General features: G+C 48.5%; 1 protein-coding gene across 3 annotated transcripts in view; it reads right to left on the bottom strand.

Annotated features, from left to right (window-relative positions):
• Nucleotides 1–3,069: 3,069 nt before the first annotated feature.
• PPARGC1B (PPARG coactivator 1 beta) overlaps nucleotides 3,070–23,865 on the bottom strand; it is a 126,567-nt gene continuing 105,771 nt past the window's right edge. For 2 of the 3 annotated variants that reach the window (XM_033180549.1, XM_033180550.1), the window contains 7 exons: nucleotides 23,718–23,754; nucleotides 23,062–23,126; nucleotides 21,267–22,080; nucleotides 17,915–17,990; nucleotides 15,690–15,811; nucleotides 12,185–12,339; nucleotides 3,070–10,633 (listed from right to left, as the gene is read on the bottom strand). In XM_033180549.1, the coding sequence (XP_033036440.1) occupies nucleotides 10,533–10,633; nucleotides 12,185–12,339; nucleotides 15,690–15,811; nucleotides 17,915–17,990; nucleotides 21,267–22,080; nucleotides 23,062–23,126; nucleotides 23,718–23,754 (1,370 nt within the window). In that variant the 3' untranslated portion in view covers nucleotides 3,070–10,532. The remainder of the gene's footprint in view (nucleotides 10,634–12,184; nucleotides 12,340–15,689; nucleotides 15,812–17,914; nucleotides 17,991–21,266; nucleotides 22,081–23,061; nucleotides 23,127–23,717; nucleotides 23,755–23,865) is intronic. The other variant, XR_004429987.1, reaches the window with a different exon arrangement.

Below are 23,865 nucleotides of genomic sequence, written 5' to 3'. Positions count from 1 at the left end.
GAAGTGCTCCTTCCTTTTTTCCATTGCCACCAACTTGCAAAAATAGAGTCAGTTTTCCCACATCCTGTATTTATCTGTTTGTTTCTTTGTGGCCGCACGTAACACATTCCTGTCTCATTCTAATAAATGGACATTAGCTCTAGAACTTTTCTTCCTTCCACACTGAATGTTATGCAGAAACTAATACACTAAAACAGTTGCTTTGAGGAGAGGAAGCCACATGGTTTTCCCAACCTGTAAACCACTGATCTACTGTAATCTCTCTTTTTAGACACACAAGGAAATTGAAGGCCAGTGAGAGGATGGGGCTGGGCCAAGTTCCTGGCACAGTTCCCTGGCTTCCCTCCAGGAGATGCCCAAGGTCACAGAGAACACAGTGTACAGGGCATCCACATCCTGGTGGCCTCCAGAGCAGATCAATCTGGGCCCCTGACGCATGAGCCCTGCTCCTATTTGCAGGTCATGATGGCAATAGAGAGCTGGGTCTGGAACTTGCATCTTTAAACTCCCAAACTAGATGTTCTGCCCTGCTGCAATGCACACTCTGAGAGCAGTGGTCTTTAAGCAGAGGCCTGTCCTAAGAACGTCACATGTGGTGGTTACATGGCAGAGTAGCAAGGAGAAATAAGTGTCACTCAGGAACACACAGGCATTGATGTTGCTGGTCCTGACTCTGCTGCCACGTTTCTGAGTCCCTTCGGCAGGTTCCTTCTGCTCCACTTCCAGCCTTCCCAATCGGTCACAAAAAGGTCAAGATCCTTGCGGTGCCTCTCTCAGAGGACTATGGTTAGCACCAAATGAGACTGAGCGCAATAAGGATCACAGCTGATGCTGATTAAGTACTTACCATGTCCTAGGTAGTGTGCACGATCTAATTTCATCCTAATAACAATACTCCAAGGGAGAAACTGTTACTAGCTCCATTTATCATATGGTGAGGAGCACACAGAGAGGTTAGAAAACCTGCCCAAGGACACCCAGCTGGTAAATGGTGGAGCCAAGATTCAAAGCTAAGCAGCTTAGGCCGGGTGTGGTGGCTCACGCCTGTGATACCAGCACTTTAGGAGGCTGAGGTGGATGGATCACCTAAGGTCAGGAGTTCGAGACCAGTCTGGCCAACATGGTGAAACCGTCTCTACTAAAAATACAAAAATTAGCTGGGTGTGGTGGCAGGTGCCTAATCCCAGCTACTTGGGAGGCTGAGGCAGGAGAATCACTTGAATCCAGGAGGCAGAGGTTCCAGTGGACCGAGATTTCACCATTGCACTCCAGCTGGGCAATAAGAGCGAGACTCCATCTCAAAAAAAAACAAAAACAAAAAGTGGCATGCAGATTGACACCAGAACCCCAGCTTATAAGCATTTTCCTTGCACCTTCTGCAAATCAGGTTTTCTTGTTGTTGTTGTTTTTAAGGAACGTAAGAAAATAAAGGACCTTCGAGTTCACCTAAGCAAATTGTTTCATATTTGGGAAAACCAGGGACCAAAGAGGTGGTTTACCCAATTCACACAATACAGAAGTGGCAGAGATGGGTCCCAAAGGCAGGTCTTGAGGCTCTGCATCTGCCATCCTATTCCTTGCATTATGGGCAGGATCCACTCAGGAATTCCTGATTGATGGGGCCGGTGCCCTGCAGTGCATGGAAAAGCAGGCCTGTTCTCCTAAAGCTTACCATCTACAACAGATGGGCAACAGGTACTGAGCCCTCAATCACACACATACTCTCATCACACCAGAGAGCTCTGCCCCTAAGTGGAAACATTCCTATTAATTTTAATGGGAAAAAAATCATGATGTGTTCCCTTGCAATCAAAGAAATCCAAACAATTTCCACGGCATGGGAAAATAAATGACCTGAACAAGGAGAATATATGTATGAGTTTGTATGAGTTTATGTAATAAATAGCAACCTGAAAATAGTTTGCACATAACATAAAATGTAATCATTCATTGCACCTGTTCTTGTTTATTTTATTTATTTGAGATGGAGTCTTGCTCTGTTGTCCAGGCTGGAATGCAGTGGCACAACCTTGGCTCACTGCACCCTCTGCCTCCCAGGTTCAAGAGATTCTCCTGCCTCAGCCTCCTAAGCAGCTGGGATTACAGGCGCCCGCCACCACGCCCCGCTAATTTTTGTATTTTTAGTAGAGACGGGGTTTCACCATGTTGGCCAGGCTGGTCTCAAACTCGCGACCTCAGGTGATCCACCCGCCTCGGCCTCCCAAAGTGCTGGGATTACAGATGTGAGCCACCACACCCAGATTGTTCTTATTTATATATAATTCTCTTTGCCAATGTTTCAACCCTTTGGGGCTCATGGGTATCTTACATTTAAAAATAAGTTAAAGCACAAAAAACAGCTTTAGGGCAAAAAACAGGCAACCCCTTTGAGACGTGAGGAAATAACACACAGGCACGCGAGAGAGTCTTGGAAGATGCCACTTCCTCATCCTACTTGCTGGAAGTACACAAAGGAAAACGTTCTGAGTTCACTCAATTACCGCACACAGTGCAGGCCTGCTCTTTAGGAGATCCTCTGACCAGAAACCATTTTGTAATTACAAATTGATGAGTGTTTTGCCTGGAACCATAATGCCAAAATATCTCCTACAGTGCATTTATTCAATGTGCTTATGTGAAAAAGTTGATACACCAAAACAAGGAATTCTTTGTTCAGAAAGTGGTATAGCTTTATAAAAGTCAGGGCAAAAAGTCATTTGTGGAACAGCTGTTATGTGAGATGAGTCTGAATGGTTATTTTATTTATTTATTATATTTTATTTACTTTACTTTTTCAGAGATGGGGGTCTCACTATGTTGCCTGGGCTGGCCTTGAACTTCTGGGCTCAAGTGATCCCCCACCTCAGCCCCTGTGCCCAGCACGAATGGATATTATGAACCGTGAAAAATGCCGTGAAGGAAAAGTGTGGTGAGGTGGGGGACAGACATCATCCGGGGTCTTATCTGAGAAGGTGACGCTGAAAACTGAAATCTCTTCCCCATTTAGTGGTCAGAGTGTCCCTCAATGAGCTCCCAGGACCAATAAGGAAAGACACAAATGGGCAAAGCTGTGGGTGGTATTTTCTTTTTAATCTCCATAGTGTATTTGTTAAGTTTATTTATAAGCAGATCACTTCACTATTTACAGTACATGAGCATAGAGATTCTACAGTTTCTGTGATGTAAACAATAACCCCACAGTAGGAGTTCGAGAAAAGAAGCCAGTTCTGAAGTATTTACAGACATTAAAATAGAACTTTATACTCACAGAATAATAATACATAGAGCAATTTGGTTAAATTATCTAGGAAACTATAGAATCTGACAACGTACAAATACAGGAAAACATTTTCTCATTTAGAAGGTAAGACAGAGAAGTCACACCAGAAAGAAAGTAGGGACGATGACAACCACAGTAATTAAAAGCCAAGAAGGTTTCCTCCTTGCCTCTCACAGACAAAGGGTTTCTATAAATAAGGACACAACCCAACAAAATGGAAAAAATATATAAAAATCCTCTACCAATTAAAAAAAATAGCAAAACTAAAAACTTGATTCTCAATCATTAGCAGTGTCCTTTAAAAAATTAAAATTTAGCTTTCTATTATAAATAACAAAGCAGATGTGTCCCTCTGTGTAGGTGAAATTCTTGCACCTTTCTCAATAAATGCATCAATGTAATTCCACACACACACACACACAAACACACACACAGGCACAGACGTGTGTATGTGTGCAGATACACACACATACCCACCACAAACACAGCCTTACACTCACGCACTCAGGCTGTAGTTACCTTGTTAAGCTTCCTAATAAATAATGCCCCCTACAGTAGTACCCCTGGGGATGACAAAACCTCACAGGTTTAGCCATTCCTTGGTTTGACCCTGTCGCAGAGTCAGGGAAAGCCCTGGCTCCTATTGCTTAGAATTCTCTAGGCTGCGTGGTCACACCAAGAGAAAAGAATTTGAGTCCAAGATTTGGAAATGCTGGAAAGGACCATAGGGACCACCTTGCCCAGTTGATTAAGGCTGGCTACAGACACTTTCTTTAGAAACCTGGGGTTGGAGAGAGGGCTCGTGTTGGTTTCAACATTAGCAGCTGCCTCTGGAAGAGGCAGATGCTCCAAGCCAATGCTAACAACATGGCACAAGGAGGTGAGGGGGTGGGTGTGAATTCCAGAGCAGACTGCACTAAGCTGGACTTCTGGATGGTCATCTTCCCCAGAAACCATTTGGAAATCCAAGCAGTCTACTCCCCTGCTGCGTATACCACCTTGGCCAAGCTCCCCTCGAGATTTCCAACCTGTTTCCATCAGAATCAGAACATCCCTCAAGAAACAAAGTTGGGAATAGTTTATGACTTTTTATTCCTAACACAAAAACATTCGACAAGATTTTAAAACTACAAAATACAAAAACAAAAAATCGAACAAAAAAAACTATTTGGCTATTCAGTGGACCATATCAAAGGTCATGGCCAGGCCCCCCACAGAATCCTTACACCCAACTTCTTATCTTGCCTTGAGGGCATAATTCGGACCACCCAGCAAAGGTTTACTTAACAAGGTCGGCAGCTGGGCTGCCAGTATTGCAGTTACAGTAAACCCCTCCCGGGCACCTGGACCTCTCCTGGTCCACTCCTGTCTCTTCTGCCCACAGGACAGCTAGTGCATTACTCACTTCTGCGTGAGAGTCTACTAAGTGGCTGCTTCTGCTTCTGGAGTCTTCTGACCCTAGTGTTGCACTGATCTCTGAACACAAAGGTGGTTCGTTCATGTCATTATATTTCATTCCCAAAGTTCACGATGGACAGCAGGGTGACTGAAAGGATTTGCCTTCTATCTGGGTAGCTGGTGGAGACAACCTTTGGCCACTAGATGGCGACCACATGTTGATAAGGCAAAGTGCTGAGGTGGAAACTGACCAATCCCCTTCACAAGTAACCAATGAGCAAGGGTGGTCAAGTGAAAAAGGAAGCTTTTATAAGCCGCCTTGGAGATTCCTTTGACCAAAAATACAGCACAGCGGGGTTCTCGCTATAGAAACCCCTCTTTGAGGAGTTGTTGCACAGCCCAGGGACCGACCACCTATAAAACCTATTTTCCAAGCCCCAAATTCGGGCAGTTGGATTTTTGTCCTCCTTTCGGATGTGCAAAGCATATTGATGAAATGGAGTATCTGAAAAGCTGTCCCCATGAATCACGAAGCCTCAGTCACTGCTGCTATACCATTAAAGAAACAAAAAACAAAAGCTGTCCTAAACATATGCAGCGTGATCAATGCCTCCTGTTGCCCCATATGTTTTACAATCATTTGAAAGAAATGTGTGAAAAGTGCCTAAGCTGTTTTTCTTAAAAAAAAAAAAAAAAAAAAAAAAAAAAACCAAGTGTATTGCTAGTATTGTCTGAGAACAAGAGAGAAACAGCCGAGTGGTCACAACACTCGGATTAACAGCTGTCCAGTGGGGACAAAGACAAGGTTAATATGAGATTTGACATCGTTACCTAGCCAAGTTAGGGGTTTAATTCCTTACTGTCCCCACTAGAAATTATGGCTTAGATCTGTCCCGGGGAGCTGGTCTCCTTGGATAAGGCAACTCAGCCAGGACACAGTGGGACTGAACCTACCGCTGGTTGGTTCTTGTAGAGAACCTCACCCTGAACAGGAGCTGGGGCAAGTCAGAGAATGGAATCAGTTTCAAGGAGGAGTGATGGATTCCCAGTGCTCCTGGCTGGGGATCTGAGCCTCTCAGAGGTGAAAGGGACTTTAATGCTCATATTCAACATTCTCGTTTGGTAGAAGAGGACACAGGGGCCCAAGGTCACACAGCAAGTAAGAAACATTGGGGTTTCTGATTCTGAGATGGCTTATAGTTAAGTGACTTACTCTACAAACCCATTTCACTCAGCTGGGCTGTTTTCATCTTTCTGTAAAGGTAGGTACCAAGATCTAAATCCATGGCTCCCTGTTTTGAGGGCTTCCAACAAAAGGCCAGCAAAGGGTTGGCCCCAGCACTGGCTCTCCTGCTGCTGACAGCTCAAAAGGAATCTCTGCTCTCTCCTACCTGACAACAGCCCCATTCCTGAATTCCCTGTCCCAGTCTCTAGAAGAGCACCTCGCACAGCCAAAGGAGACTCATATTTTCCAGTGTAGAAACACGGAGCCAGGCTGAAGTGTTGGGGTTTTCTCAAAGCGCTTTTATTTGGTTAATGCAAAGTCAGCCTTTGCCTACTTCCTGGGTGTCCTGTAGCCGGCTCCCAGGGCTTCACCCATCCCATGGCGGTTCTGGGCCAAGGACACATCCATGCATGTGGGTTTCCAACTCTGAAGCTCTTCCTTCATTTACCCTGTACCTCCAAACTTGACAAGCAGACCTGGAGCCCATCTGTGTGTGAAAACACCTCAGGGACTGGTGCACTAGCTTTGACATATTGCACATGCACTAGTTTTCTTCTGCCCCACTGGTAAGGGATGACAGGGTCCCTCTTCTTTGGCCAGTGAAGCCATTACATTCACTTTCTTTGCTATTGTACATCCAATTTCTTATCCTTAATTATATCTGATGCTGGGATATGGGTAACCCCAAATTGAAGGCAGCTGCTAAATCTCAAATGCTAAAAAAAAATACTGCAGTTTTGACATCAGTGAGTCAGATCAATACATCCTGTGGGGCTGATGCTTCACAGTTGGGATGAGCCATCTCTCAAGCTACAGGCTCAACTGGGATTAACTGAACTCTATACCTAGGATGGGCCATGGACTGAGCTGTCCATGCAGAAGGACCAGGCTGTCCATGCCTTCCCTGCCCTTCTACTCACCACTGCACAGCAGCCCCAGTGGGCCTACTGCACATGTCTAGGAGAAATCACTCTAAAAAACCAACAGGAACAGGCTTTAGGCACCAAAAGACGTCTCACTGCATCTCTTCCCGTGTCAGAACTTGAGTACTAGGTCTTTGCAGCTCAGAGCATTCCTCCCTTCCTTCTCCTGCCCGCAAAGCCCTGCCTCTCTCCTGAGTATATATGACACTCCATAGTGCAAGATTTCAAGGCAGATGCAGATATCTTATGGGTGCTTTTTGAGTCAAAGCAGCTTTTTGGTTGAGGGGGCAAGTTGTGACGGAGCAGGGGGTGAGGGCCTTAGCTGCACTCCATCCACTCATATTCTTTACCTCTTTGATGCATTTTCCTTCGGTAACCAGAGCCCCCGAGAACGGGGATTCTGATTCAGCCTTGTACAGACTGAGGAAGGAGATGGAAGAATTCCACTTAGTGGTTGGATCAGACATTTTGGAAAACACCAGCACGGCACAGAAACAGACAGTACGACCTGCCCTGTGCGGGCGGCTATCGACACAGTCTACAGCAAGCTTTATGGCGATCACATGTAAACATCATTGAGAGCAAACACTAGGACAGAGCTACAACGAGATGGTTGCCAATGGCAGCTGCTCCCTCTGGGTTACTCCTCAGTTTGGTGGGAAAGAGACCAAGGTTCACTCGTTTTTCTGAATAGACCTTGGAGTTGCCCTAAATAATACACAGCACCGAATGAGTCCTTCGGGATAGAGGTTGCCTGCAGGGTTGGTAAATTTTAGAACTTGCAGCGTTTTATGTGCGGGATGGCAAGTAGAGACTACTTGATGCCCTTGGCAGTCAGCGTTCCCTAGCCCTGACTTTAGGCATGTCATGTCCCAATGCCACGCTCAGGTCTCTGCTCAAGCGCCAACGTCTAAGCTAACTTCAAGTGTCCTAGATTAATCTGACATGAAAGGACAGCTTCAGCTGACCCCAAAGCAGGGAGGGACAGACTCATCCTTTGCTAAAACTCTCCATTTCTTTACTCTAAAGTATCATCAGCCCAAGGCCGACCCTTTGACCAAATGCAATCAAGGAAGAAGCAAATAGGAGGGGCTTAGAGATCATCCACAGCCCAACTCCTTTCAGCACACCGGGGTGCCAGGGAGTAGAAGGGACTTATCAAAGTTACAAAGGAAATTCTTGGTAGAATCTGGACTCCCCCAACTCTCCAGATTTGGAATCTAGTGTTCTTTCCTATCTCAGTTCTCTCCTTGATGCAAATCAGGACTTACTTAGTGGAGGCAGTAGAAAGATCTAAATTCTATCCCATTCCATAATCATTTATTGTGTGCCTACTATGTGCTAGGCAGTGAATAGCTAAAAAAGAAATCAGAATGATCAGGTCTGTGCTGTGGGAAGTCCCTTTTTTGGTCCATCTTCCTAAGCCCTGCCTTCCCCAAATATATTCATCTACTGCCCCCTGCACCTTCCACAACGGTATGTGTGTGTCAAAATAGTATTGAGAGTTTTGCGCCGTGGAATAGCATTAGGAGAGTTTTCTTTCATGGAACGGAACATCACAGACAGGGTAGGCCAGCATGAAACCCAGCCAGCATATGGTTCTGTGTGGTTGTTGGAAACCTTCCAAAGATTAGCCCAAGATGTCAAAGAGATTGAACCCTAATCAATCAGTAATGACTTACCAGAGCACTGATTTCAGGATTCTTACAGCATATCCAGGCTCAAGGAACCTGAGTGGTGCGATTGATTAGTTATGTCTGTATTGGTCAAGGAGGTGGGAGTAGAGGCACATGAGCTATGTATTTGCCATCTTGGGCTAGACACTGCCTCAGCAGCAGCTAACAATGTTCAAACGTGTCTAATCAGTTCATCACAGGAAAGGAAATTGGAGTCCAGAGGGGTCAACTGCTGTGACACACAACAGTTCAAATTCCCTATCCCTACTAAAGCCTGTCTCTTCCAGCCTTATCCATGGGCTGGGAGTATGCTCACCACGCAGTGGAAGGTCATGGGCTCATTTTACCTACTGAGGTATTTGATAATCTTTAAAAAAGTAAATTCTCAACAGACTAGGCTTCGCATAAGCAACAAATTACATTAGCCTGTTTAGTTTTAATGAGCCACTTTCAAACTTTTAAAGCAGCAAGACTTTAAAACAAAATTACAAAAATTTCCCAAGGAACCCTGACGTATGAAAGAAATCAGAAACAATATACTCACACCCTGCCTGGCCATGCTCCCTGCCTGAATGGCCCCCAAGGTACCCACAGAACATTAAGCTGGAAATGGCTTTGACATCACTTAAGAACACAAAGTTTAAAGCAAAGCCCAATTGGAGTGTTTTCTCAGTTGGAGGGAAGCTAGGAGATTGTCCTATCTACTCCCAACCTTCACTCCCTCCTCCTGGCTCCCCTGCCCCAGCCACCAAAACAACTTTACAGACAAGGACAAGGTAAAGACCAAGGGCTACCTGAGGGAGTAGGATGGGCTGGTGGCTGGCCCAAAAAAGATGACTGCTCCCAGACCACCTGTCTGTACCACTGCCAGGGGTGTCACCGAAGTTCTGACAGTGTGCCCACAGACGCAGGCAAACCACAGGACCACTCAGGATCAAAGCTGATGGTGCACCCAAGACACATGCCAGGGCTTGAATTCACCTGATGCTGGTGAATCAACAGCTAACGTAACCCCTAAAATGAGCCCTTAGGCTTCTAGCCTGGTGCCCAATTTAGCCAAACTCACCTCTACCAGTCCCTGAAACTGTGTCTTCACCCCAGCTACTACGGACGCATGGGACCAAGAATCAGAAAGTCTGGTCTGGGTCACCGCTTTGCCTCCTCACCGGCAACTGGACCTCCCACAGTCATTTCGCCTCTCGGGGAGCTGCCAGGCTCCCCTGGAAAACAGGAATGATGCAGCTCACCCTGCCTTCCTTACAAGATACTCAAGGGTCTGAGTACAAAAGGATGGACACACACTTGAAGCGTGAGCTGGGCACAAGATGGGGGCTCTTATAATTTGAGCCAAACTTGCTCAGTAAGAGACAAGGCAGGGCTTGGCAGATACGGCCTGGAAATGGCAGGCCGCACTTTCCTGCAGACCAGCCTAGCGGCCACCCAGCACCTCCAGGGCAATCTGGCATGGGGAGCAGAGCAGCTCAGTGGCAAACACCTCATGACAGTGCATAGTTAAAAAATCAAGGAAGCAATACAATAATCCCAGGCACAGAACATCTGAGCCATAAATACATTATTTTAAGGATATACTTTTTTTTCAATTAAAAATGAAGTTTATAATCCTGATTCTATTCACAAGTAACAATTTCATCATCACACACTACAGACAAGAAATGTTATGGTGAACACAGCTGCAAGTCTACGAGAGGAAGTCAGTCGGGAAAGAAGGGGCGATGGGTGACTGACTCGCATTTCGAGGTGCACCCAGGACAACCCGTTGGAAGCGAGGACACTAATGTGGCAGTGGAACGTCAACACCATGGAAACTCACGGACAGAAGCAGCTTTGTTCAATGTAAACATTGATTTTTTTTTTTTTTTTTAAAGGACAGCAGTTTCAAGTCTCTCTCACGGGTGTTCTCTCACGCTCGCTCGCTCTCTCCTCATATACTTGATTTCTTTGAAAACGTAAACATATTGGAAGGGCCTTGTCTGAGGTATTGAGGTATTCCTCGAGGGTTAAGGCTGTTATCAATGCAGGCTCTGCTGGGCCTCTTTCAGTAAGCTGTCAAAATCCATGGCTTCGTATTTGCTTTTCCCTGACGCAGGAAGGGCCTCTTCTGAATTGGAATCTGGGCATGGGGGTGAGGAGGCAGGGAAGAGGGGAAGGCCGTGAGCAACTTACAAAGACCGGATGGTTGAAAAATCTGCCACTTTGAGTGGGCACTGTGGAGTGGCTGCAGCCCAAAGCCTTGGGGAGCTGGGATGAGCACTGGACTGTGGGCACTGCCCACCATCCTGCTGGGACATCTTGGCCATGGTATCAGTGTCTCAGGGCCTTGGCTATCCTATCTAGAGACCTGGAGGTCCAAACTAGAGCACTCCGGAGCCTTTCTAGCTGTAACACCCTCCAACTCTATTTCCCCCAATAGCTTCTTGCCCATTAGTAACCTGCTGCAGGGCCACATAAGGCAGAGCTGACAACACTACAATTTTTTTTTTTTTTTTGGAGACGCAGTCTTGCTCTGTTGCTAAGGCTGGAGTGCAGGGGTGCGATCTCAGCTCACTGCAACCTCTGCCTCTCAGGTTCAAGCAATTCTCCTGCCTCGGCCTCCCAAGTCGCTGGGACTACAGACGGCGCGTCACCACACCCAGCTACTTTTTGTATTTTTAGTAGAGACGGGGTTTCACCATGTTGGCCATGATGGTCTCCATCTCTTGACCTCATGATCTGCCTGCCTCGGCCTCCCAAAGTGCTGGGATTACAGGCATGAGCCACCATGCCCAGCCAACACTAGAATTTTTTAATAGATTGGGAAAGTAATTCCCATAAATGGATGTGTAGTCAATTGCAGTGCTGCCTGGCCTGGCACCCAGCCAGGCCACTGACACTCAGTCCTGTATCATCAAGGCGGTATTGGGTTCTCTCCAATAAGTGTTTTTTTTTTTTTTTTCTTTCCTTTTGAGACAGGGTCTTGCTCTGTCACCCAGGCTGGAATGCAGTAGTGCCATCATGGCTCACTACAGCCTTGACCTCTTGGGTTCAGGTGATCCTCCCACCTCTGCCTCCTGAGTAGCTGGGACTATAGGCACAAGCCACCATGCCTGGCTAATTTTTGTATTTTTTGTAGAGACGGGATTTCACTATATTGCCCAAGCTGGTCTCGAACTCCTGGGCTCAAGTGATCCTCTTGCCTTAGCCTCCCAAGGTGCTGGGATTACAGGCATGAGCCACTGAGCCTGGCCAAGAAATTCTTTCGTACATTGTACTTCCTTGTCCTTCTTCATCATCTTGTCCCCAGGTGGCTGCTGCCTTGTCTGGGGTCACCACGGAATGCCCCTGAAGGGGACAGGGTAGCAGCTGGCCCTGTGAAGTCACGGAGACCGTAGCCACGGTTCTGCCAGCTGGCTGTGCACATGACTGAATCTTCTTAGAGGCCATGGGAGGTTGGCTTCTCTTTGGCAGCAGTCACAGGACAAGACAAGGTGGACCAGAGGCCAGAAGAAAAACAAGATGGTAGCCTTCAGGCAAAGGGGCTGCAGTGTTACACCAAGCAGCACACTGGGGTGTGGGGACGGAAGCTATGTCCACAGGGGGCTTTAGCTCTGGGTTTTGTTCAAGGAAGGCACTTCCTCTCAAGATTTGAGTCTTACTAGACTATGGCTGGGTCTCGGGGGCTTACCGTAGTCAGTGTATCTGGGCCAGCAGAAGTGCCGGAGCCCTCCGTAGCTCAGGTGGAAGGAGGGCTCGTTGCGCTTCCTCAGGGCAGCGCCGTTCCTCAGAGAGAGGGCCGCATGCTCAGAACACCGGTAGGTAATGAAGCCGTACTTCTTGCCTCTGTGGGGAGAGGAGAAGGAGAGTATGTTATTCGGCTGGCTGGGTGGACACTGTGAGACCAGCCATTACTAGATGAGGAACAGACTGCCACAGTGATTCGACACTCGCATCATGGCCCCCTAGATAGAGATGACATGACCACTAGGCTGACTTCTGCAATGTGGTAATAATGAAAGTAGCTAATACGTTGAATGTCTGCCAGATGTTGGCCACCACACCTTGCCTCGGACGCTCCTCAGACGAGCCTGTGAGGTGGGTACTGTTGTTATCTCCACCTTGCAGATGAGGAAACAGCTTCTGCGGAGTTCAGTAATGTACCCAAAAGCAAGTGGCAGAGCAGGGATTCCAACCCAGGGCTCTGACATTAAAGCTGATGCTCTTAACAGCCGTGTATGTTTCTCCTATTATTCCCATCTCCCTATACTACTGCATCACTTTCTGCCTCCTTCAAAGCCAGCCTCAGTCACCAATTCCTTGGCTGCCATCTGGGCCTTCACCTCCCTTAGTAGGGCTGGTCTTCTGCACACATCTTGCCCTTCATGGTAGACATCTATGATGCCTGCCTGTTCAGTTTCCACTCCCCTTCCTCAGACAACAGCATGTGTGGTCAACCAGGCTCAGGGTGCCAGGGCAAACCACATGACAATGGCCCTTCCTGGATACCATGGTTTGTTCAAGGATAAGCCTGTTTGCTTAAGGCTGAACCCCAAAGAATCCATCTCAGGTCTTTGCTGGAGTCAGGTAGTGACTCCTACCTCCCCAGGGGTCTCTAAGTTGCTGGGGGGTAGCTTAAAGCTACAGGCAGCCACTTTGCAACCAGGAGAAAAGTCTGCCTGAGAAGGACCAAAAGTCCTATTCCAACTTTTCACTTCCATGAACAACAGAAAGAGTCCCGACTGACATATCATCTGCTACGTAAACTCCTCAAGGCAGAGGCAAAGTGGCATTCACCAACTATTAGCACAGGCTTACAAATAGTGGGTGCCTAATAAACATTTACGTGAATCATGTTTCCTGACACCTCTCTGAACCAGGGCCAAGTTTGAACCCTTCTGCCTCTTTATCTATTTATTTATTTTTTGAGACAGTCTCACTCTGTCGCCCAGGCTGGAATGCAGTGGTCGCAATCCCAGATCACTGTAATCTCTGCCTCCTGGGTTCAAGCGATTCTCATGCCTCAGCCTCCCGAGTAGCTGAGATTACAGGCATGTGCCACCAAGCCCGGGTAATTTTTTTGTAGTTTTAGTAGAGACAGGGTTTCACCATGTTGGCCAGGTTGGTCTCAAACTCCTGGCCTCAAGTAATCTGTCTGCCTCGGCCTCCCAAAGTGTTGGGATTACAGGCATGAGCCACCATGCCCGGATCCTTCTTCCTCTTTAAATGTCTAATATTGGTAGTACGTCCAAGACTCTTTTTTAAAGATTCTGTGTGTTTTTAAACTCTTAACAGATTGATCTTTCTCTTTAGAGATTAATGTGCCTGCTTTATTTTTGCATGCTATCTTCATTTGATAGCCTGAAAACTGCACAGAACTTAAAATGGTTCTATTTGTATAATGGTTCTTTTAAAAAAAAAAATTGGTAAAAACACTTAACAGGACATTTACCGTCTTTACCATTTTTAAGCATACAGTTTGGCAGTATTAAGTATACTCCTCATACTGCTGTGCAACGAAGCTCCAGAAATTTTCCACCTTGCCAAACTGAAACTCTATGCCCGTTAAACAACACCTCCCTTATTCTCCCTCTCTGCAGCCCCTGGCAACCACCACTCTTTCTGTTTCGATGCATTTGACTACTTTAGACATAGCATATAAGTGAAATCGTATAGTATTTGTCTTTCCGTGCCTGGCTTATTTCACTCAGTACAATGCGGTGAGGTTCATCCATGTGGTGGCATGAGTCAGAATTTCCTTCCTTTTTAAGGCTTCATAATATTCACTATATGTATAGAAACCATATTTAGTTTATCTGTTCATCTGTTGGTGGACATTTGGATTGTTTCCTCCTCTTGGCTATTGTAAATAATGTCGCTATGAGCTTGGGTGAACAAATATCTCTTGGAGATCCTGTTTTCAATTCTTTTGGATATATACCCGTAAGTGGAATTGCTGGATCAGATGGTGGTTCTAGGTTTAATTTTTTGACGAATTGCCATACTGTTTTCCACATCAGCTGCATCATTTAAAATTCCCATCAACACTATGCAAGAGTTCCAAATTGTCCACATCCTTGCCAGTATTTATCTGGTTTTTTGATAGTAGCCATCCTAATGGGCAAGAAGTATATGATAACTCTTACACCAGAAACTATTTTCTTGCTGAAGCTTTCTATTATTATTATTATTGTATGAGAATGTAAAAACCCTAATAACTTAGTTTGCCTTAGTTTGCCAATATAATAGGAGATACTTTAGAAATATTTCAAAACTGAGTTTTGACATCTAAATTGTGCATTCATATAAAACCTGTTCTTTTTGCAGATCCCCTGACAGGTAAAACACTGCTTCTCCAGGTGAGTGACGAAAACCCAGGGCTGCCTAGTAGAACAGAACGCCTGGGACCTTTTCTTATTTTTTGCTCTATCACCCAGGCTGGAGTACAGTGGCACGATCTCAGCTCACTGCAACCTCTGCCTTCCGGGTTCAAGGGATTCTCCTGCCTCAGTCTCCTGAGTAGCTGGGAATACAGGAGTGCACCACCAGACCCAGCTAATTTTTAAATTTTCAGTAGAGATGGGGTTTCACCAATTTGGCCAGGCTGGTCTCGAACTCTTGACCTCAAGTGATCTGCCCACCTTGGCCTCCCCAAATGCTGGGATTACAGGTGTGAGCCGCCGTACCCAACCAAGGCCCGGGACTTGCTGCTGCAGAAGAAGGGAGGGGTGTGAGCAGCACAGGGTTGAGGTAGAGTGGGGTCCCAGTGCCAGTCTTCAAGCTGCCAGGGGCTGCTGCCCTGCACTATCTCTAGGCCAAAGGCCCTGAAGCAGACACATGGGCTCCAGTTCTGGCTCTGCCACCAACTAGCTGCCCAGTTAATTTGTCTGAACTCCTGCAGAAAGGAGAGCAATTGAAAGACTAGGAGTGCTTATGTCCCTGGCATGCTGGGAAGTTTAGATAGAGGAATGAACGGAGACTGCCTGGCACTTAGTAAAGCATCAGCACGTGTTTGCTGCTGTTACTGACTGCATTACCATTTCTGGTCCTTCTCCTGGGCCTGGCTTTCCACATCTAGGCTATGGATTTCGTCAGATTCATTCCACAAGCCTTGGACATCTTCTTGTATCCAGCTCTGGATCAGGACTGGTGCCCCTCTCTGCTCCCTTCATCTGCCATGGCTTGGCTCAACTCACCTCTTACTTCTTGTCAGCACCTCGCACTCCACGATCTCACCAAACACTTCAAAACGCCTCTTCAGCTCTCGGGAGCTCATGTTGCTGGAGAGATTTCGAATGTACACCACACGGCCTTCACCCTGCCCAAGAAGGAGGATAGAGACTCGGTCACTGCCTGGCTTCCTGGGGCCCCTCTGGGGGTGGGCTCCCGTGGAGTTCTTGTCCTAGTCCGTGATGCCTGGCTGAGTGAGCAATACCAGCTGGAGTCAGAGAGAGGTCAATGCCAATCTCTACCCCAGAGGACCTGCCCTTGTTGGGGGAGGGTGTTGGACAGGAAGGGGCCTCCAAGGAAGCCACTGCTTACATGAAGGAAATGAGCAGAGACTGGGGCTGTGAAAGGGGAGGGATTTATCACCATTTATATGCCTGCATATTCAGTAGCTTTTGGACCTACCTTTCAAGTCTGAGCAGGGGAGGTGCTGGGGTAGGGCAAGCACAGGAGGCAGGTTGTGAGTGTGAGAGTGGGCTGGAAGGAAGGGTAATGAGGTGGGGGCATCAGGGCTATTGGTTTTGCCTGGGCAAAGTGGCTGAAGCCACAGTATAGACACTGTCACCAAGGCGTCACCTTCAGGAGAGTTCTGTGCTATGCCAGTGGGTGCCTAGAACAGCCTAGAAGAGCGAGCGGGTGGGAGAAAGTCCAGATTAGAACTCCCCTTCCCCTCCTCTCAGATCTGTGACTTGATCTGGCTGAAGCCACTGCTATTGGAAAAGTCACTCTGACCTGCTAGAAAAACTTCAGCCTTGTTCCTGGAAACCTGTGTTCCCATAGGAAAAACACAGTTTCTTGTCCTGGACAGGCTTGCTCTGGAAACAGGTTATAGCCGGTGATTCTCCAGCCATCCCACTCCCGTACTACACATGCCAAGGAAGAAAACCCAGGCGGCGGGTCCACAAACAGGACTCCGTCGTCAACAGTCAGGGGAACTGTGCATCCCACAACATACAATGTCCAAGCTCAGCTCAACAGAGAAATCCCCTCCTCCCACTCTCCTTGCAGCTTCTTGAATTCATAAAAGCTCTTTCCTGCCACTGCTCCAGACACTTGTCCCCCTGAGTCTTTGCTTGGTTGCTCCTTTTCATCAATCAGGGCCCAGCTCCCTGAAGGTGCCCCTCCCTGGCCACCCGTAAACACATCCTCCTCAACAGTCCTGTTTACTCCAGATTGTTACTAATTGCACATTACTAATTTCACCGTGCTTATCCCAATCTGTAATTATATTGCTTATTCCTTTGTTATGAGTCTGTTATCTCTCTCTCCCTTCTGTTCAGTCAGGAGGGGGGCCTCATCTCTCTTGTTCATTGCTGTCCTCCAATGCCCAGAACTGTGATAGGCCTGTAACTGCTGAATGACCAGACATAGACTCCAAGATTCTCCAGGCACAGTCCATGGTTTTAAGGACCTGCATGCAGACAGCTGTGCACCTCTAGGGTATGCACACCTCCTGTGTGCCCCTCCTCCCTGAGGTGCCACATCACATGGGAGAGACCCAGCAGAAGTCTGCCTTGTGTTTTCATCCTATTTTCCTCCTTCCTTTCTAGTGACACGCATGGCCTAGCTGGCCAGCTCCAGCTCCCCACTCCAGGCCCCTGATATGTTTTCTCTGTGGGGAGCTTTGCAATAGGGTCACCAGGCAAACACAGAAGGCCAGGGCCTGTGGACTAACTCTGGGAGGGGATTAGGGAAGTGGGTGGGGAGGAAGGGGCAGGCTCTCTTGGTCCCTTGTCACTGATCAAGTTGGGGGAACCCTTGGGAAGCGTAGGCCCTTACGTACAAATGAGGAAAGTGAGGCTTGGGGAAGCTGGGGGACCTGCCCACAGTCACACAGAAGGTGGTGGCAGGGCTGGCTTGTGACCTGGCCAGCCTGGCTCTGCTCCCCACTACCACAGCCTGCCCACTTGGCTCTCTCAAGGCCCCTGACACTGAGCCCTAAATCACCACACTCACGGCCAGTCTCTTGGCTGAACTTTGCATGGTGCCACCTTTGATGCCCTTTAGTGACCCGCATGCTCTTGAAATGAGAGAAATATCATTGCCTTCTGCTGCCATAGTCCCTTCTTCCCCAGGCAGAGGCCGAAGACTGAGGGGCTCACCAGCCAGCCTCAAAGGCTTTGGTCCATGGAGCCCCCACACACTTCCTGCTCCTTCCCATTCACTCCAGGCTCTGGGCCCCCAGATCACTTACAATGGCCTTTTCCCGCCGCTTCCTGGCGTGCCGGATGCTTGGCGTTCTGTCTGAACACGGCCCTCTGCTCTCACATCTGTCAGTGAACAAGCAAAGCAGAGGCACTCACTCTCAGGAGAGACCATGGGGGTGGGGGCGGATCTGCTCCAGGAGGCAAGGGATGCTTCCTTAGGACTCGTTCACAAGGGCACACGAGCTGCAACTACCTCCTGCAGAAACCTAGCTTCCTCTTCCGTAACGACAGCCCAGGGCTGTGTGTGGGCCCGAACATCTGGACACATGCCTACTGCCAGCTTCCGGACTGGATCACTGGGAACCACTGTGTTGCTCATTATAACCCCACCCCCTTCTGTGCCTTGCCTCCCTATGCCATTAGGGGTAGAAAAGTCCTTTTGCTTTATTATCTTGTTTGGTCTGATTTTTTTTTTTTTTTTTAACCCAGTGAGATTTAATGTTTCTTCATTTCCCAGATGAAAAATCTGAGGCTCAGGTTTGAGATGGAATTTGCTTAAAGTCAGAAAGCAGAGAAGTCAGAAGCAGGTCCTTCTGAGTCCAGAACCACTGCTCCCTATGGGTTCATGCCTCAGTTAAGCAGCAGCCCCTGGCCAGCACAGGTCCATGCTTCCAGGCTAGCTATCAGGCTCATTAGTCCCATAGCCCGAGCAGGCTCCTGGGTGCCACCCACCTGCAGCGTTCCTTGCCTGCCTGCACGCTGCCCTCACTCCTCCAGCCTGAGTCACTGAGAAATACAGCACAGAGGACAAGAACACAGGCTAGTGAGTCAGACAGCTTGAGTTTGAATCTTAGCCCCACCGCCTCCCTGTTGGGTGACCTGGGGCCAGTTACAGAAGCCCTCTCAACTTCAGTTCTTCGTCTATAAAATAGGGATAACCAATAATGCCCATCCTTGGCCATTTGTGAGGATTAAATTTAAAAATGCATGTCAATGCTTAGCCCAGGAACTGCTTCATAAATATTTGCTCTATTTTTCTTTTTTTTTTTTTTTTTTTTGAGATGGAGTCTCGCTCTGTCACCCAGGCTGGAGTGCAGTGGCGCGATCTCGGCTCACTGCAAGCTCCGCCTCCCGGGTTTACGCCATTCTCCTGCCTCAGCCTCCGAGTAGCTGGGACTACAGGCGCCGCCATCTCGCCCGGCTAATTTTTTTGTATTTTTTTAGTGGAGACGGGGTTTCACCGTGTTAGCCAGGATGGTCTCGATCTCCTGACCTCGTGATCCACCCGTCTTGGCCTCCCAAAGTGCTGGGATTACAGGCTTGAGCCACCGCGCCCGGCCTGCTCTATTTTTCTATGTAACCTCTTTGAGCCTCAGCTTCCACATCTATAAAATGGGGATAAGTAGCAGATACCTCCAGGTGCACCTGTGAAGCTCAAGTAGGATAATGGGAGGGGAAATGACTTGCAACTTTAAAGGGTTACCTAATTATAGTATTATCATCCCTTTTGCAACAGAATTGGTAGACTTTCCCCACCCGAAGAGCTGAGAGTGCGTGGAAGGTATTGTGGAGTTCAAGATTTGTGTTGTTAACCCAGCTTAACGTGCTTTCTGTTGCTGTGTATTTGGTACAGGTCTAGAGAAGGCTGATCAGTATTTTACGAGGTTTACCAGGTACTGAGCTCAGCCAGGTAGCTGAGCAGGAGCCAGGTTACCCAATTTAAGTTTCTGCGGTGAGCAGAAAAAGTCAGCCCTGAACCTGGCCCAAAAGTGAGAAGAGAAAAAGGAAAATCCATGGGGGTTTCTAGAGAAGTTCTCGACTCTTCCCAGGCAATTCTAAGAATGCAGGCCCAGTCCAAACACCACTGAGCTGGGAAGGAGAGAAAGGAGGCCAGGGAAGCTCCAGCTTGGGGGATGTATTTCAACATGAGAACCTGGGACACTGCCTAATGTGGAGATGGAGTGCTTTAGCTCACAGCAAAGCAAGGCTGAAGCCAAACCTTTGACACCGGAACACCGTAGGGCAGAAGCTATCCCCTGGGAAAGAATGGAGCCAGAAAGAGAGGCTCAGCGCGGTCGGCAGAAGGCAGCTGTGACTGAAATCCTGGCTTCTACAGTAAGGGCTCGCTGGAGAAATGGCTGCAGACCTCACTTTGAGGAACAAAAAATTTAGGGCTTCTTAACAATAGTTTGCGGGGAGCCCACAAGTCCCCTAAAATTGAATGCCCAGTTAGATGTGTATGCACATTTTAATGGGAAGATGGGCCTTTGCTTTAATCAGGTTTTCAAACAGTTAAGAACCTTGTTGTAGATGTGTAAATATAAAGCTGTAGTCTTTTCACATTTTTATTTAACAAAAAAAATTTTTTTTTTTTTTTTTTTGCTAGTCTCTTTAGAAGGAAGAAGAGGTATCTTCACAAGACCTAAATTCTGGTCTCAGAGTATGATAGTCTAGCAATGTCATCAGCATCACCTGGGGACTTGTTGCCCCTGCCCCACCCCAGACCTTCAGATCAGACACCCGGGTGTGGGCCGCGTGGGCCGGCCAGTGGAGGCCCAACAAATCCTGCAGCCGATTCTGCAGCTGGGCTCTAGCCCAAGAGCAGCATCTAGTGGCCACTCGGCCTCACCTCAACACAGGGCTAGGGATGACGACACTGACCCTCCTCAAGCCTTCCCCAGGGAGAATCAGGAAGCACTGTGATCAGAGAGAAGCGACCAGTACCCTCCGCCTCTGCCAAACCTCCATTTTTTTTCTGGCCAGCTCCCCAGCTGACTTTTGGACTGGCTTCTTCTCCAGTCTGGTTGAGCGAGCGAGGATGACACGAGCAAGCGGGCTCATGAGGCATCATCCCTCCACTGGGGTCAAAGCCCTTCCAGGGGCAGCCGACTGGTGAAAGCCACAGCGCACCTCAGCAGGACCCAGAAACCTTATCAATGCTTTATGTCCAGGCATTTTCTGGAGCACAGATTAGAATTACACTCATCTTTCTTTTACATGTAAATATCCCTAGAATTCAAATGTTGGGGTATGTATGTTTGCACAAAAACCTATCCATTTTACAAATATAAAAGCAAAAAACACAGATGGGTAAGGGACAAGTTCCTTTAGACATAAGCCCACAAACAGCCAGGAAGTGGGTTTTCTTTCTTTCTGGAGGCCAGGATATTTGGGACGCTCCCGATTTCACACCCCAGGCTTTGCCTGCCTCCAGGACTCACCCACAACTGCCCCAGAAGACCACCTTCAAGGCCTCTGACCAGGACATGGGCCACACAGGGAGATGCAGCCTCAGCTTCAGAGCAAGTTTCCCGGGGATCCTCCCTCCTGGGGCTCCTGGTTCCCTAGGAACTGGAGTCCTCCACTGCCCGCTGCCTCTCCTGCGCCCCCTGTTCATACCTGAGGTTCCTTCGAGTGGCTGGTGACCAGGAGGGGCAGGATGAGGAGCCAGAGCTTGAGCGGCTGCGGGAACAGAGCTGCCGGCTGGCCTTGCTTGGTGGGCTCTGGTAGGGGCAGTGGTCAGAGCAAGTGGGGCTAATCCCTGAGTCCGCTTCTTCATTGTCCTCCTCCCCCTCCTCCTCCCCTTCTTCCTCTTCCTCCTCTGGGAGGAAGCTGCTCTCGCCACTGCTGCTGCTGCTGTCTTCAAAGACAGTGTCATACTCTGGGCTCTTGCAGGAGGCCAGTTCTTCCTCCTCCAGGGCAGTCTCCAGCAGCCCAAAGTGTTTGGTGAGGCTGGCGCGGATCTCATGGTCTCTCAGCAGCATGCTGTCCTTGGGTGGGGCGCCAGCACCACAGCTTCTGTCTTCCTCCCTGCCAGGGGACTGCGCCTCAGCCCGAGGGGCACCCTTCTGGGGCCAGTCCTCAAGGTGAACCCCAGACGGCTCCCAGGACCTCAGCACCTTCCTTTGCAGGACGCCCTCTGGTCGGAGCACCTGGCAGTAGTCATGGTCTCCAAAGGAACAGGAGAAGGGACGCTTCTGGCCAGCCTGGGAGGCTGGCTGGGCCGTGGCATGTCGCAGGTGGGACAGGAGCTCACTCCGCTCCGGGTGCTTCTTTGGCAGCTTATGGGCAGCCCCTGGGGTGACCTTGAGTGGCAGGCCCTCAGGGGAGGGGAGGTTGAGAGCTATTTCTTTGCCCAGGCTGTGCTTGATGTCTGGCTTGAAGGGATCCTCCTCTGTGGGCTTGTATGGTGGTGTGGTGGGTGGGGTGAGTCCTGCCCAAGCAAGAGGAGAAAGGTAAGATAAAGACAGATCACTTCTCCAAGGGACACTAAGACCCTAAGTTTGGGGCCAAGCATGGTAGCTCACACCTATAATCCCAACATTTTGGGAGGGCGAGGTGAGTGGATCACTTGAATCCAAGAGCTCAAGACAAGCCTGGCCAAGATGGCGAAATCATGTCTCCACTAAAAATACAAAAAAATTAACCAGGCTTGTTGGTACATGCCTATAATCCCAGCTACTTTGGAGGCTGAGACATGAGAATTGCTTGAACCCAGGAGCAGGAGGTTGCAGTGAGCCAAGATTGTGCCACTGCACTCCAGCCTGGGCAACATAGTGAGACTATGTCTCGAAAAAATAAAATAAAATAAAATAAAATAAATTTTAAAAAAGACCCTAGTTTGGGATGGCAATAAAATGGCCAAGTGCCCTTACTCCCCCAGCCCAGTGGATGGCAGGCATCACTAACTGATCACCGCACTGCTGGCTGAGCCTGGAGGTAGCCTGGGAATCCTTCAATTCTTTGGAGTTGGCATGTGATGAAATCCATTTGCCATCCCTTCTGTGACCTACTAATGGCAGCTGGAACCTCCCAATCTTCCAAATACCTCTTCCTGATCTACATCCAATCATTCAACAAACCCTCCCAACTATACCTCTCATATGCCTCTGGCGTTTCCCATGACGGACAGTGGGCAGGCACCGCAGGTAAAACTGCCCACCTGGGCTGGGCGTGGTGACTCACGCCTGTAATCCTGGTTCATTCCCAGTGAGTCTTCTTTATGGTATCTATTGCAATTTGTAACGATCTTGCTTTTTTGTTTGTTTTTTGACTGCCTATAACATAAGCCCCATGAAGGCAGGCATCTTGTGCATTGTTCATTACGTGGCACCTTGCCCATGCATGATGAAAAACTCAGAGATGCACGGGTGTTTTCCTGAAGGCACCTGCCAGTGGAAGCCCCCTGGCTCACCTGCTGTGCCACAGAGCTCCACTGTCAAGGTCTGCTCAAAGCTCTTCTTGCCAAAAGTTGGGTCGCTGGTGGAGGCAGGGAGGACAGAAAGGAAAGCAGCAAGTCAGCATCAGGCATCCACCTCCCCGCCCACGAAAGGGTCACAGGGAGTGCTGTGACAGGCCCTGGCTCTGCTGCCCATGGAAATGAAGCCTGAGGTGCATTTGCTCTGGGGGAACCCCCGTCCCGGCTGTTAGAGGAATTCAAGCTGCACAGCTCTTTTAGGAGACACAGGCAAGGTTCACTGGAGGGTAAATAGAGGACAAGTGTTGTCAGCCTCCTTATTTTATAGACGGAGCAACTGAGGACCAGAAGGAGGAAGGGACTTGCTGAAAGCCACAGGGCACTGTCAGAAAAGAACTCTTTTCAGGGTCCCCAAGAGGACAGGTTATGAAATGGCCTGAGAACTTTCCTCTGGCCTGCAAAAGTTAGTTCCTAAAAACCAACTCCCTTCTAAAGGAGCCCAGCTCCTGAGGGTCCCAGATGACAATCAGGGCACAGGGTGTGGGGCCAGGGCCAGGCATGGGGGCTGATGAACTCCCCCATCACCACCAACATCAATATCCAACAAGACAAAATCTCATGGAATAATACACCAATAATTTTTTTAAATCTACCTTTGTGACAAGGTCAGCATGAGGCACCTGGGAGAGTCTGAAAAGAAGACAAAGAAAAATAAGATTCCCCAACATGGCATTGCTAGCAGATGTTCCCCCTCTGGAGGAGACTCCAGGCCTCCACTGGTGCCAAGCAGAGCTGCCCTTT

Source organism: Trachypithecus francoisi, unplaced genomic scaffold, assembly GCF_009764315.1.
Source record: "Trachypithecus francoisi isolate TF-2019V2 unplaced genomic scaffold, Tfra_2.0 Lachesis_group2, whole genome shotgun sequence".
Taxonomy (NCBI): Eukaryota; Metazoa; Chordata; class Mammalia; order Primates; family Cercopithecidae; genus Trachypithecus; species Trachypithecus francoisi.
This window is presented reverse-complemented; position numbering and strand designations above follow the sequence as displayed.